The sequence below is a fragment of the Candoia aspera genome, chromosome 4, assembly GCF_035149785.1.
Source record: "Candoia aspera isolate rCanAsp1 chromosome 4, rCanAsp1.hap2, whole genome shotgun sequence".
NCBI lineage: Eukaryota > Metazoa > Chordata > Lepidosauria > Squamata > Boidae > Candoia > Candoia aspera.
The window spans coordinates 55,787,776-55,803,352 of NC_086156.1; the positions used below are offsets into that span (position 1 = coordinate 55,787,776).

The following is a 15,577-nucleotide window of genomic DNA, read 5'->3' on the forward strand; positions in this document are numbered from 1 at the left end:
GAAAGGAAGAATAAGAAAAAAAAAATCCCAAAGCAAGAAGAGAAAGACTCTTAACTGGCTGTAATAAATGTTTGAAAGCTCTTTTTCCTGTTAAATAGGTGTTAAAGACTGTACCCAAACAATCTGTGTCATATTCATAGGCTATTTTTTTTAGTCTTCCTTTAAACAACTGCACATAAGTATGGATTCAGATTTGCAGAAAGACTTCATATTTAATTTTGTTTGAAGTAGAGCTTATGTCTGCTTCTGTTTACTTAGAATTCATTGAAAATACAATTTGACCAAGAGTGCCTAACTTTTTGTATGCAGCTGTTTGAAATATGTTGATAGCTGTGATGTCTAATCTCAGACAAAGTCTTTATATTACCCTGGAACTTCTAAACAGGGGCTTTTAACCTTATTGTGCCATGGACCCCTTAGAGAGTCTGGTGAATCCAAGGACCCCTACTGATAAAAATATATTTAAATGTCTAAAATACATAGATATAAATTATAATACAAAGGAAACAAATTATGCTGAAATACAGTTATCAAAATATTAAAAATGAATGATTATGTAACATAGTAATATATGGCTTCCTTACTAAACAGTTGAATCAGTAACAACATAATACCCTTTTTTAGGGTATAATAATTTTAGATAGGCTAGAGGCCATAAATTACTTTGATGCCTATGTACATTATTGAATGAAAAGCTAAATTTCAGTTAGAGGTTAATGAAAACAAAATTGTAATTTTTTTTCCTTCCCAGTTCATGTACACTCTGGAATCCCAGGTTAAAAACCCTTGTTCTAAAAGAGGAAAAGTAAAATCATGGCCTCCTTGGTGTGTTTGTGTATGTGTGTGTTTGCTGGCCTATTTTTATATATGTCTGTCTGTCAGTCTCTTTCTCTCTGTATTATATACCCTTTGATATAAGTGTACAGTTATTATTCAGATACTTGTGAATAGGGACTCTGTTGGCATATCTGTTCTGTACCCTTATACTAGAGCAATGACAAATCTCGATAAAATAGTTAAGAGCAGAGACATCACACTGACAACAAAGGTCCGCATAGTTAAAGCAATGGTGTTCCCCGTAGTAACATATGGCTGCGAGAGCTGGACCATAAGGAAGGCTGAGAGAAGGAAGATCGATGCTTTTGAACTGTGGTGTTGGAGGAAAATTCTGAGAGTGCCTTGGACTGCAAGAAGATCAAACCGGTCCATCCTCCAGGAAATTAAGCCAGACTGCTCACTTGAGGGAACGATATTAAAGGCCAAACTGAAATACTTTGGCCACATAATGAGAAGACAGGACACCCTGGAGAAGATGCTGATGCTAGGGAAAGTGGAGGGCAAAAGGAAGAGTAGCTGACCAAGGGCAAGGTGGATGGATGATATTCTAGAGGTGACGGACTCGTCCCTGGGGGAGCTGGGGGTGTTGGCGACCGACAGGAAGCTCTGGCGTGGGCTGGTCCATGAAGTCATGAAGAGTTGGAAGCGACTAAACAAATAAACAACAACAAACCCTTATAGTGAGTTACAGCAGTTTATTTGTTGTGGGTTATTCACAATTCTAGGGGTTTTTTAAGGGGAGTGTGAAAAAAAATTGTAGTTACAGATCTCCCCACCAATGGGAGGAATGGGGATGAGTATAAAAACCATTTTATTTGTGAAATTAGATATTCCATATAGCTTTATTCCTTGCTTATATAAAGATACATTAGAACAATATTTCATTTGGGGATCTCTTGCTGTGTTATTTGGGGGGCTGCCTTTAATCTTTTTTTCCTGCCTTTTCATTGTTTTGAGCTATTTCGGGTATTTGTTGAACCCCAGCAAGTTTGGCAGGATCAATGAGCTCTTTCTTTCTGGATCTGAAGGAAATGTTGATTTCCCATTAAGTGCCCTAACAATTTATAAGAGCCTGGTATTTAATAAGTGGAGGAGCCTGAGCCTTTCAGAGAGAAAACTTAATTATTCTCTTAAATATCCTTTTAAAAAAGAATTCTATGTCTGCCTCTGTCAGGTTATGCCTCTCCTTTAGCATTATTTTCTTGCCAAAGGGGGCACTGGAATTAAAATATTCCTAAGAAAGAAAGTGATTCTTTTCTATCAGAGGAGTCCTGGTGGGTTGAAAATTTAGTTCCAGTGCCTTCTTTTGTATAAAGAAATGTTTGGTGAAGAAATTAAGATTTCCATGACTATCTCTCCCTTCTTCTGTCCTGAGGAATTGGGGTCAGCCCTTGCAGGGGGCAGGAAAAAGGGGGAAGAACAGCTGAGGACACAATGGCAAGACATTGAGGGACCTGCTTAATCTAAACATTTCTAAAAAATCTAAATAGTTTTCAGTCAGACCCACCTATAGGAACAATTGTTCTGCATTTGCATGATACACCTACTCTTGGTGGGGTACTGAGGGGATGCAGAAGACTAAAATCGGGAGGTTTTCTTCAGGGTATTTTTTAGAGAAAAATCCCAGTCACTACTCTTTTCCCCTTTGAGTGTTCAGAGTGTGAATATCTCTTATCCTTATGATTTTGAGGAATACTACTACTGGTAGAGAGCGGCAGGTAGATCCTATTCCTGAGCCTGGATAGAAGCAGCAATCAGATATAAGCCGCACCAAGCAAACGTAAGTTGCCTAACCTTAGTCAATCCACATGTACAAAAAGAATCTCTGTTAGGTGCAGCCATCTCCTGAGTTCTCTAACTTGGTTTAGAAGGGAAACTAGTGTCCTGTGATGGAAAAAACCAGTGGCAAAATAAAGGATTTGTCATCCTCTCTCTGCATCCCAACTTTTTCTGCATATTTGTGCAAGCACCACTGGACCTTTCTAATTTTGACTTAATTATAAATCTGGAGGTCTTAATAGCATTAGTTAGTGTCTTTATTTTTTTTTCCTGACAAGAAATATTAAAATCCTTCTGTTTTCTTTCCTAAAATAAAAATGAAGTGCTTCTTCTTGTGGCAGAATACGCAGGCCTGAAAATAGAAAAGCTGGAAAAATGTCTTTCATTTCATGAGATCTAATTAAATATCATTCTCTTTTTGGGTTGATCTTCTCACTTAAAAGTCTGAAGGAAAGGTTTAATCAGCTGGAACATTGCCTCTTATGTTTGAAGTGAAAATGATATGCCAAATTTAGGTAAGCCTATGGTTGATTTGCATCCCTCCTGAAAATCTCATAATTTGATTAATCAGTAGGTGATGTTGGCTGTATAATAGATCCCTAACCCAATGTGTGAGGATTAATTGGGAAGAGTGACTATATGTGAAGAATAGAAAGTCCCATCTCCATGTTTTTACTGAGACCTTTTCCACATTTTTAAACTTAGTGTGAGAGGTAAAGTTTTATCACAATCAGGAATCAGGAACAATGAAACCAAAAATAAAAATAAAGTGACATTTAGAAACCACCAATATAAACATTGCATAAAGGAATCCATGGGAATATATTATCTACTGAATGTAAATTCAGTATTATTTACAATTATTTACAAATATTAACTGCTGCTATGCAAAACTTTGCAACATTCTTTGCATCAAAAGTGTTCTTGTCTGATAAAAGAAAGTTAACAAGTTTTGTTAACTTGTTTAAACTAATCTGGGTCATGTAATGATAAGAGAAAGATGAAAGTTATTATAAAAAGAACAATGTCTGAAAGATGAAATATGGAAGAGGTGGCTACACCGGGGAAGGTTCAGCAGACTATTGTCCTACCTTGGAGTGAAGAACTACAGACAGTAGCTTGTGTCTCTAGTGTTTATTGTTCTACTCTACTAGACAGAAAATCATGCTAAACTGAAAGGCTGTGGGAAAACCCGCATGGATAAAACCCAGAAATGAAGGCAGGTCTGCTCTGAGTTTCTTCGAAGGGAGATTCAAAGCTTCTAAACTACACATGCATTTTTCCCCCTGGATAGGGGCCCCCTCCTGCTCACCATCAGTACTCATGACAACTATACATTTAAAGATAAGTTTATGACAGAGATACTGGAAGAACAGCAAAAGACCTGGCAAGATTTTGGCTAATCACTTAAAGCAATTCCAATTATTAGAGATGAAAGAGATGAAATATATAAAACTTCAATGGATATAAATGGTCAATTTTTAAATTTTTATTGAGATTTATATAGCAATCCAAAGAATGAATCAAATAAATATATAGAGGTCTTTCTAAATAAAATTAACCTTTCTTACTTAGATGATACACAAAACCAACTTTTATTTGTTCCACTATCTGAGGTAGAGATTGAACAAATAGTTTTAAAAATAGCAGGTGGTAAAGCAACAGGATTGGATGGATTCCCCATAGAGCAGTATAAAACATTTATAGATCTTTTAGTGCCAAACCTCTGTCAATTGTATAATGAGACATTTGATAAGGAATTTTATCAGCAGTATTTAATCAAGCTTATATTACAATTATACCAAAAGCAGGTAAAGATCACACTTGGTATGCTAATTATCATCCAATCTCATTGATCAATGTTGATACAAATATCTTAACAGCAGTGTTGGCAAATGGATTATAGGGTATCATAATCTGTCTAGTCTCCTGTCATCCATTCTTGACTTCTGTGAGATTTTTATTTTGCTCTTGTAAGCTGTTAACAGGATTGTGAAGTGGAAAGGGGACTTGTGATTTCATAATTAGAGTTTTGAAGTAAATTTTTCAGAAAAAGAAAATAAGGGATTCCTTCTGAGATAAAGAATTATCTTTCTGAGTCTGAAAGAAATAAAGGGTAGGTACAGGACTAATAGTATGCAGGATCCCCAAATCAGCAAGCAAGAGACATACTGAAAGTTATTTAGCTTACGTTGAACAAGCAAGAAGCTAGAGGTCTTTCCAGGGAGAAAGCTCGCTAGAAGCCATTGTGAAACTGATAAGGTGCAGAAAACAAAATTCTGGCAGGGAAGAGCATAAATTATAAGCAGCACAGGGTATATGAGAAGTAGAAACAAGTTGTCATTGTGCAGTTTGCTGTCTTAGTACAATTCCAAGAGAAAGAAGCAAGTTAGAGATAATTATGTGTAGTCAAGGGCAAGGTTGCTCGTACCTTAAATAAACCAGCGTTGGTTCCTAATAAAATGCACAGGAGGCTGATATAATGTGGTATCTGTAAGCAATTTGATAAAATGCATTCTTGCTTGCTAACTTTTGCCTTCTGCTCTAAGAGAGCACTCTGTGATCACAGACCAACGAAATTTCAAAGCACTCTTTAGCTGTTGGTTTATTGGAGTTAACTGGATGAAGGGAATTCCCCTGCAAGGAGGCAGGATATGCAGTGCTAAGAGGAAGAGGACAGGGTAGTATTATGTAACAACACACAATGCCTTCCTTTTTTTCCTGTCTCATTTGAGCAAAGATGAGAAGAGAAATTGTTAGGGTGGATGGGACCAGGGAGCTGTGGATAGTGAAAGAGAACAGATTATTCATGAACTGAATAAAGCATATGTAATTCCTAAGGAAAATGAAAGAAATCACACTACCTAACTTTTATGGGTTGTGACAGTGTAGATAGCCATTATCTGATCCCTCCACCGCATTAACACATGCTCCTTGCTTGCTGTTCACTGAAAGGGCAGAATGTGAGGGAAAATGGGAAGAGATGTGTCAGTGTATTCCACATCAGTTTTCATCATCCTCCCAATACATGTTTTCTAGAAAAAGTAATACTTGAGGGCTTAGCTGCTACTGAGAAACCATGCTTGTTCTTTTAGTGTTAAAGGAAGAAAATCTGTGTCAATCTTTCTTTGCAGACAAGACAGTTAACATATGCATTTTTTGCCCTACAGTTGTTGATGACATGTTTGCCTGTATCAGAGCCTAATGGCCTTAATCCCCATTGTGAGGTTCCTTGAAGCCACATGAAAGTTTAGGTTGGTAAAAGAAGCTTAATTAAAACCATTGGATGTATTCTTGGAACAACTATTTACCTACTTTACTAAAATGGATTACAAACTTAGATTTCCATCTGTGCATATAGCGTATATTGCTAGGAATATTGGTATGAATAGATAGCCTCTGCACATTTTGATGCCTTTTGGAGTCCCCAGATCTGTTCTTAAGCTATTTGGACACTGTATTATGAAAACTATTATGAATAGCATCATCACCATCATCATCATCATCATCATCAACACCATCATCAATTTTGAAATGGCTTTGATAAACAGATGGGAGGAATTTTCTGTGTAACACCACCTACTGATGAAACAATAGAAACACTCAGTTTATTAGAATTCTTTCATGTGAGAAGCTGTTGGGCTTATTTCAGCTCAGCCCCATCATTGGTGGGGAGAGGTTGTGTTTAATGTTTGCATGTAGATCAATCGCCAGATTGAATGAGAGAATGGCAGATTAAATGCAGCTGACTAAGGAGATGCCAACAATAATAATAACAGATATTATTAGCTCACTATATACTATATTATTATTATTATTATTATTATTATTATTATTATTATTATTATTATAAAATGACTATATACTTAGTTTGTTGCAGACATAATCAGGCCAAAAGATTTAACATGCTGTATATTAGTAATTCTTGCTGCACCCAGCAGGATTGATCAAAATTATGATTGCCAGACTGAAGATGGTATCTAAGACTAATAGAACAGATCTTTGTCTAAGACCCTCTAGTGTGTTTTTGGCTGAGGATAAACTTGAAATGGAGGCTTAATTGCTTGCATCTGAATTCTGAGTTACAGCATCTTCTGGTCCCAAAATAAGCAAAGCTGCTGTGTTGGCCATATGAAAACATTAGGACAATCACTTTAATAAAGTGTACCTAAATTACATAAAATAGTTCAGAAATTTTGTGTTCTCCAGAACTCTTCCTCAGACTAGATTACAAGAAAAAAAAAATGGAGAAGTAAAAAAGACACTGTCTTAAAATGGAAATTTTTTAAGTAGTAGACATCCCATCAGGTTTTATCAGGTGTTGCGATAGTTTCTAGATGTCTAGATACAGTTGTCCTAGAACTGCTGGAATGAGAAAAGCAACAGTGGTTGATGCTCTATTTTTTTTAAAAAGTATGAAGTACTTGAGCCTTCCTTTCATAAAATACATCAATCAAGATTCTTATCAAGGTTACTTGATAAATGAAAAACAGAAGTAGAGCAAAACTGGACAGTTTTTGCTATATATAAAAAAACAAAGGTAGTTTTGATGGCATTTTGAGGGTTTATTTATATTTATTTATTTATATTTCAAATTTCCATCACCGCCCATCTCCCCCAAAAAGGGGACTCTGGGCTGTTTACAATCAGGGTTGTTGTTCAGTCAATAGGAACCGAATTTAAATTGGGGGTTTCAGGTGTTTTGTTCTAACTTGCAGAAGGTTTAATCTTGCACAGGACGGTGGCTGCCCATAGCTAGGGAGAGATTTACAGCACATGCTCTTGTGTCCAATAAACGCTTGTGCCACTAGCAGCCTCATATGAGCCTTCCAGAAAAACCAAACCTTCCAGGCAGGCAAAGCCCTTTTGCTATGACATGCTACTGTCCAGGGTCCTGAATACTGGAATTCCATTATCTTTTAACAGTTGCTATCTTGAGTCAGGGAAAAGGATGGACCTGGGAATTGGATATTGACATGATTTCTTTGTAGTAAATGTCAGTTGCTGCACTAGATGTGTGTAAAGGTAATGCTCTTAGGCAACGTGATGTCTCATTTTATGACAAATAATAAAGGAAGTACAATAATTTCATGTTAGCCCATTAAGTTGTGGGCTGTCTTTATCTTTATCTTAAACTAAAAATGAAGCAAATTACAGGGGAAAAAACTTGTCTTTACTTTGCTTCATTTTGGAATATCTGCTAATTTTCTTGAGTATTGCCTATTCAGAAGGCAATAATTTTTAGCTTATTTGGTAAAGACAAATACTTTTCCTTTCTGGGAGAGTGAGAAAGCCATTATGCCAATTATAATCCAATTCCTCTAGGACAGAAATATATTTGCCATCCACCAGTTAATGACAGTGTTCCTGATTTATCTTTTGGGACTGGAATTGCTAGTCCTCCTTTGTAAAAAAAAAACATTAATAGACCCAAACATTATAATGTACTCTACTGTGACTCTACCCAGCATTAACCCACATTAATTCCTACTAAAACACTATATTAGCCATCTGAACAACCAAGGAGATTAAGAAATACTGATTGGATGTGTTAGAATTCTGTTGCCACCACCCATGCAATCTGCTTATATTATAATGCCAGATGAATGACTCATATCTCCGAATATCAAATCTGTCTGTCTGTCTGTCTGTCTGTCTGTCTGTCTGTCTGTCTGTCTGTCTGTCTATCTATCTATCTATCTATCTATCTATCTATCTATCTATCTATCTATCAGATTTCTTTACTGCCCAACTCGTATTGCAGATAGGTTTCACAGATCAATTTTGTCTTCTTCATGCATTAAAAATGTCAAATCTCCAGCAACAAAAAAGAGCAAGCATTGCCATCAATCAACAAACAAACCATTTCAATCAAAGACAACAAATTAAAAAAATAAAAACCAATTTTCCATAGATATGCCATATTTTTAATTTAATCTTGGATACTTTCCACAAAATCTGGGGTTTCCTAATCTGTTTAAGAAGAAAATAACAAATTTCCTGTTTCCCAAAAAGTATGTTTAAGGATCATTCTGAATAAATTTGAATTGCTAGATGCAGCAGGAGAATATAGATATTCCTTTGCTAACTTCACCATGGAATGTGTATAACTGCTTGCTAAGATGACTGATTAGCTCTACTCATTTGATAAACGTGGAAAGCCTTACAGTTCTGTGCTTGAACAGAAATTCTAAGATATGGGTAAGGTTAGACTTCTGATTTGGCCACTTTTCCAATTAAAGTAAAGTTATCACTCAGGAAATGGTTGTACTTTATAATTTATTAACTTATGCAAGTTTTACACTGTCTTTCTACTGCAGTGAATATTCAGTATAATTGAAAAAGATTAAAACATCATCTAGACATTTATAATATACAAATTAATGTCAATATTAATATTGATGTTTGATTTACTTAGTGAAAATTTTTGTTGTTCTAAACCCAGACTTGGATTAAGTTCTTAAGTGTATTGCAATAGAATGTTTCAGAACATCCAAATTATTTACATTAATGCACATACTAATGCACTTCATCTTATTTGCCCCTGTCAGAAGAGGCCGTTATCTGTAGACAGAACCTGTGATTCTGTGGACAGAACTTGTGATTCTGTCGACATCTGTCATGAGTAAGGATGGCGAGCAGGGGGCTCCCATCCAGACTGTCAAGCGCATGCGTAGCGCTTGACAGCCATTGTTCAGCCATTCAAAGAGACACAGATCGGGACTGCCTTAACCCTTGGGGGTTATATGTCTGGGTTTTCCCACGCTTCCTCAGTTTGTTAGGATTCCTGTTAAGTACTAGCAATAAATATTAGAGACCAGTTCCTTGTCTCAGTGTGTTTCCTGGTTGTTAGGACATCATCCCTCTAGAGCAGTGTTTCTCAACCTTGGCAACTTTAAGATGTGTAGACTTCAACTCCCAGAATTCCCCAGCCAGCATGTGTGGACTTCAACCCCATCATGCTGGCTGGGAAATTCTGGGAGTTGAAGTCCACACATCTTAAAGTTGCCAAGGTTGAGAAACGCTGCTCTAGAGTAATTGTTTAGTGTGGTATTCAGCTGAGAATGAGCTTGTTTATATTTAACCAGAGGGTTGCAAGAGGAGGAAAATCAACAGAATGAGCTAAAACTAAAAAAAAAAGAAGCTTTATTTTGAACAAGTACATGAAATCCCAACTCCATATTGCTGGAGATGCTGCCATAGAAACATTGGATAGGATATTTCAGGAAAAAGAGGGCTCTGAATCTATGCAGAGAAACAGTGGATAAGGGCCAGATTCCATTTGTTTTAAATCTAGGCCTGCCCAATCAGGCCCTTCAGATATGTTAGATGACAATTAACAAAGGCCTCGCTGGCTGGGAGTCCTTGTCCAACACCCCTGGAAAAGTCTATTACATAGAACTGGAAGAAAATGATGTCCAGAAAATAAAAAAGGAACACAAATAAGGGAGCAGTTCCTTCCAAAATATTGCGCCTCCCAATCAATCATACTCCTTTCTTCCATGTCATTCCTATTCTACTACTGAAGTTTGACTGATGGGAAAAACACCAGGAGGAGAACTAAAGCAGGAACTGGGAGGGAAAGGATTTTAATTTCTACCAACACATTTTTTCTTGCTTTGATAATCAGATCCCCCTTCATTTCTTACTTTGTAGGTGATTGGAACATTAGATTTGCCATCCTCATACCTAGCTGGCCCATAAGATTATTTTAAAAGAGAAAACTATCCTGTCCTTCTCATATAACAAGTGTCAATTGTGCCCCATGTATCTTTAGGGGTTCAGAGGGTGAGGTATTTAAATTATGATGCAGACCCATGTGGGCCTAAAATGCCAGTGGACTGATTCTTCCCTTAATCCCTGCAACTAAGATAGCCACCTGTGTACATGGTTGATGTCTGATGTGGTTTGACTTTCAGCAATTCTATAGTTGGTTCAACCAGATTTACTTCAAGATTAATGTTTTGATTGGAAATGACTTAGTAGTAGATAAACCTGACTTGGCACAGTGGGAAGACTTCCTTCAAGTAAACATGTGGAGAATTGCACTGCAAATGTTTGCATATGCTTACAGTTTGTGAAAAGAGAAAAAGGTTATGGCTTGTCCAGGATTTTTTTTGGGACAGAGTAAAAGTTTCTATGTGGGAACAAAAGATCTCCCATCTCCTTGTTTCCTTTTTAATGCTAAGGGCCCTGAAGGCACTTGCAGAAGAAAATCAGTGGTTCAGAGGGAACGCTTAATCCTTTCCCAAACCAGTAATGCTTATTATCCTAGGATTTATTTAAAATTATTTTTACCCAGCTCCTCAGCCAAAATGTAAGGAATTCTGGAAATTGAACTCCCCTCACATCTAGACAGTGCCAGGTTGAAGAAACCTGCCTGAAATAGATTAATATGTGAACTGCACTTCTTGTTTTTCCTTCTTTAGAATTTCTGATAGATAAAATTATAATGTCCTTTATGTTAATCATGATTCTTGCTGGCACCTGATGAACAATGCTATTTTTTTTCTCCTTCCTTTTCAGTATTCAGAAGCCAAAAAGCAGTGCTGGTACTTTGAAGGGGTGTATCCTACATATTATATGTAAGTGATCCTCCTTTTCTCTTTCTGTTCATTTGTATGTATGAATGTGCCCATGAGTGTGTATGTGAAAGTTTCAAGTCCTTTTCATAGTGGTAATTACTGTAGTTATAGGGAACAGGTCAATGGGAGGAAAACTAAACTTACTATGTAATAACCAAAAGCTGATACTTATTATGAGCAATTAATAATATAAACGACCTGGAAAATAACTTTTCCCATTCACTCTTGTCCCCATCTGTCTCAGGCCCACCAATTAAAATCTGTGCCTACAGATTACTCAAGTCCAACATATGTCTGCTTGACCTAGTATTGTCTATTCTTGACTGAGAGCAGCTCTCATGCAGAGGTAGAGCTAGACATGTCTTGGGTCTAATCCAGTAGGGTTGGATTCATAGGTTCATATGTCAAGCATGAACCAGTCTTCAGTCACCATCAGCAATGAACTCAGGCAAGAGCCAATCCCTTTCCCCCCCCTAGGAATTCATTCAAAGTATTCTGTTCATACTCTTAAACATGGCAGCCATTCTAAGACCTCAGGAAAGGAACTGGTTTAAAATTCAGATACTTTGATTGCCTCTACCACTGGTCACACCAGTGTAATAATCAGAATGATTCACAGGCAGTTGGCCTAAACAGATGGGTTAGTTTAAGTAAGTTATTTTCTTTGCCTATTTATCAAAACACACTTTTGTTCAATTGGTGTTTCATATTCTGCTTCACAGCAGGAAAGACATTAAGATGACATTCTTTGACATTCATTTAGTATGCCTTCTATGTCATCACAGTGGGGTTCCTGTTCTGCCTACACAGATTCATAACCTAGCACCATCTTTCTCAACCTCATGGGGCAGGATGGCATAAGAGTATCTGGCAGTAGATCAATCCTGCTGTTAATAGTCCAGGTTAAGTAAAAGGGAAACAGGCAAGCATGTTGGATGGGAATCCAGATCAAGCAAATGCAGATTCTTCTGAAATAATGAATTTGTCGGATCTGTTGAGTGGAGAGTCACTCCTTAATAGGATCTGTGCTAGGCAACCAGTAAGGCTTCTTTGTTATATCACCCAATATAGATTTACTTTGTTCGTTTGTTTTTAAATAATGAATTTCTTATTCTAGTACATTAGTGAGATGACTTGGACTGGTATAGCACTCACACCTTGATGCTGAAAAATATGGGGAGCATTATGCAAATGTGTTTGCTGTTTAGGAGTTATCCTCGTTCAACAACTTTTGCTCCATCCACAGTCTCCCGCTTTTGGGGAAGATCTTGGAGAAGGTGGTCATGTGTCAGCTACAAAGAATCCTGGATGAAGCAGATAATCTTGATGGCTTTCAATCAGATTTCAGACTTAGATTGGGATGGAAACTGCATTGGTCACTCATGTGGATGCCTTCATCATGATCTGGATGGAGGAAGTACAGCCCCCCTGGTCCCACTAGATCTCTCTGTGGCATTTGATACCATCAAAAATTGTAACTTTCTGGACTGCCTGAGGGATGGAAGCACTTCCTGAGTGGTCAGTTCCAGCTGGTAGTGGTGAGGGATGACCAGTCAAACTACTGGCCAGTCCTTTGTGGGATTCCATAGGGCTTAGTTCTTTTTCTCCTTGTATTTAACTTCTGTATGAAGGTGCTGGGGGAGTAAGCAACAAGCTTTTTCAATGGCAGGCCCATCTCTACAGAACATTCTTCTATGCTGGTTGCTTGTAGGAGTGCATAGAGCTGAAAGCACTGTTTAGCTGGGCTGCTGTTTTCTTTTCATCTTTGCTTTAAGCCTTCTTTAATTTTTGTTTAATTTAAAGATCCTTTTAATTGATTAGGTATTTAACTGTTTTATGATAGTGGATTGTTGAGGATTGTAATTTTAAAATGTTTGTGTCACCCAGAATCTCTGAGTGGGGCAGAATATATTATTTTGTAATAAATAAGCAAGCAAGTAAATAAATATATCCTAGCTGGCAATGGCAAAAAAGGGAATCACCTTTTTGGCCTTTTTTTTTTAAATGACCTTAATAATGAAAACCTAATGGTCATTGATATAGTGGATTTCATGCCAAATTAACCAGGGAAAATACAATTTCTATTTTGGCAGCTCAAGATAATTTATTGGCACTCTCTTGACCTTGATGCATTTTCCTTGCCACCACCATTTTGCAGCAAGTTGAAACAGCCATTAACTATGCTGTAAATTTCACTAAATTCTGACTGAATCAAAAGAAAATCATGCTAAACAGCATTTGTTCTCAATTTACCTCTTGCCAATCTCTGGATTTTACTGATGTCACAATCTGTACATTGTTTAGATTTTTGCAGACTCCTTGTTGTAGGAACCTGTATCTTGTTGATTTAGTTCTAGTTTTGTTTTGCTTTGAAACTGAGTCCATTGAAGGCACTCTTGAAATATTCTTATTTAAACACAAGTTTAGTTATTCTCCTTCCATGAAGTTCAGCATGCCACACATAGTTCTCCACATCCACACCCATTTTATTTTACAATTCAGTTCCCAGGCAAGTAAAACTGTGGGTGTGGGTGTGGGTGTGTGCATGCATACGTGTGTGTCTGTGTGTGTAAGAGAGAAAGAGAGAAAGAGAGAGATCCAAAGTTATGTAATGAAATTTATAGAGACAATTTGGCATTTAAAGCTGGATCTCTCTGGACTGAATCCAACATTGACTGCTATCCATGCATCTTCTCTGGGCTGCAAAAATCCAGATGAGCACTAGAGGGAAGCAGAGGCCCCTTTGCTGCTGTCTAGAGACCATTTGAATTTTTGAAGCCCAGAGATGGCATGCTTATACATGGGGCTGGGGCTGGGGGCTAAATTGTTCATAACGTTGAATGCTGATTTGTATTCCTTTCCCTTTCTCTTTGCTGCTATTTGCAGTGAAAGGCAACAGAGTGATGCACATGTTCCCACATGCACATACGCATGCCGGCTGCTCATAACCTATTACAGGAGAAAAGATAAAGAAGATCCTTTCCTCCCACGCAGGTCTTAACATTGCAAGTGGCAGCCTCTGCAGCTGCAAGTTGGGAAAATCAGAGTGGTGGTGGTGGGGAGTAAGAAATTAAAATAAAATGTCTGGGGAAAACAACATCTGCCTAAACATTACATGTATTATAGCTCTTAATATAGCTGCTTCGTGGTAATGCTATGTTTCTTGCTGAAGTTTTTTTATTGTAATTAAATACTTTGGGCTACACTGCTTCTCTGTGTCCAACTGCCCCTATCAGGACATGTTTTCAATGAATATAAGATTTGATCTAAAATTAGTTGTGTGTTGCTTCTTTGCCCTCTGATTCCTGTCTTTGTGTTTGGGGAAGATGGACCCTGGCATCTTAACTGCCAAAAATGTGTGTAAATACCTTCACTGGTTATTTGACAGTGGTTCTGGCCAGGCCTTAACAGGAGCTCTGGTCTTCTTCTCTGGTCTTACTCTAGTTTATATAAATGTTGGACAAATGAGATACCATAAAACAAATACTTTCTTCTTGCTTTTGGACTCCTGATATATTGAACTTGAATGTTTGGTCATTATGCAAGGCTGTCCTGATGCTGCCACCAAGAGGAATGGTGATGTTTCCCATCTGAAAGTAGGAGCAGAGTATATTTTGGGTTGTTGTGTTCCCACTGGACTTCCTCTTAGGTGGTTGATTTACATTCAGACTTAATAGTATAGGTTAGGCCAGCTTTTCTAAACTTGGTGAGCTCTTGACTATCTTGAAATATAACTATCTATGAGTGACTGTTGGAAGCTGCCAAATGGGGAAGGTGTAGATAATTGTTGGGTTTTTTGTCTCTGTGCGCTACATTCTGAAAGAAGGGGAGATCCTGGTAGCAAATCAGGGTATTACTGGGAATAGCAAATCAGTATACTACTGGTGAAGGTAAAGCACTGCACTATCAGTAATTATGGCTTTGAATCACCCCCTAGTATTCTGAGCTTGATGACTCAGTACTTGGTAGATTCAGGAACTCAGGTGGATAAAAATCTTACATTAAAAAAAAAACCCAAAATAAAACAGTGGATTTTAACACCAAAGTCAGTTGTTTAAATTTAAATCAGATTTTAAACATTTTAAATTGGATTTTAAATGTTTTTAAAATATGTAAAGACGAACCTAAGCTCAAAGATAACACTTATCACAACTTATATATACAATCAAATGCTTACCTTTCTGTCTAAAAGCGAAAAGGCAAAAGAGGGTAAATGAATATAGGCTTGGAAAGGGACAGAAGAGGTTAAAACAAGGGGAATCAATAAATGCAAGAGGCAGGGGAGAGAATTAGCCAATGAAATAAAAAGCGAGCAGAAGAAAATGCCCATTACAAGCCCTGTGGAAGATGATTTTGAGATCTCTCGACCGAGGACA

General features: G+C 37.3%; 1 protein-coding gene across 1 annotated transcript in view; it reads left to right on the top strand.

Moving 5' to 3' along the window:
• VOPP1 (VOPP1 WW domain binding protein) overlaps positions 1-15,577 on the top strand; it is a 45,962-nt gene that overhangs the window by 18,012 nt on the left and 12,373 nt on the right. The window contains exon 2 of the mRNA XM_063304196.1: positions 11,143-11,201. Coding sequence (XP_063160266.1) covers positions 11,143-11,201 — 59 coding nt within the window. The remainder of the gene's footprint in view (positions 1-11,142; positions 11,202-15,577) is intronic.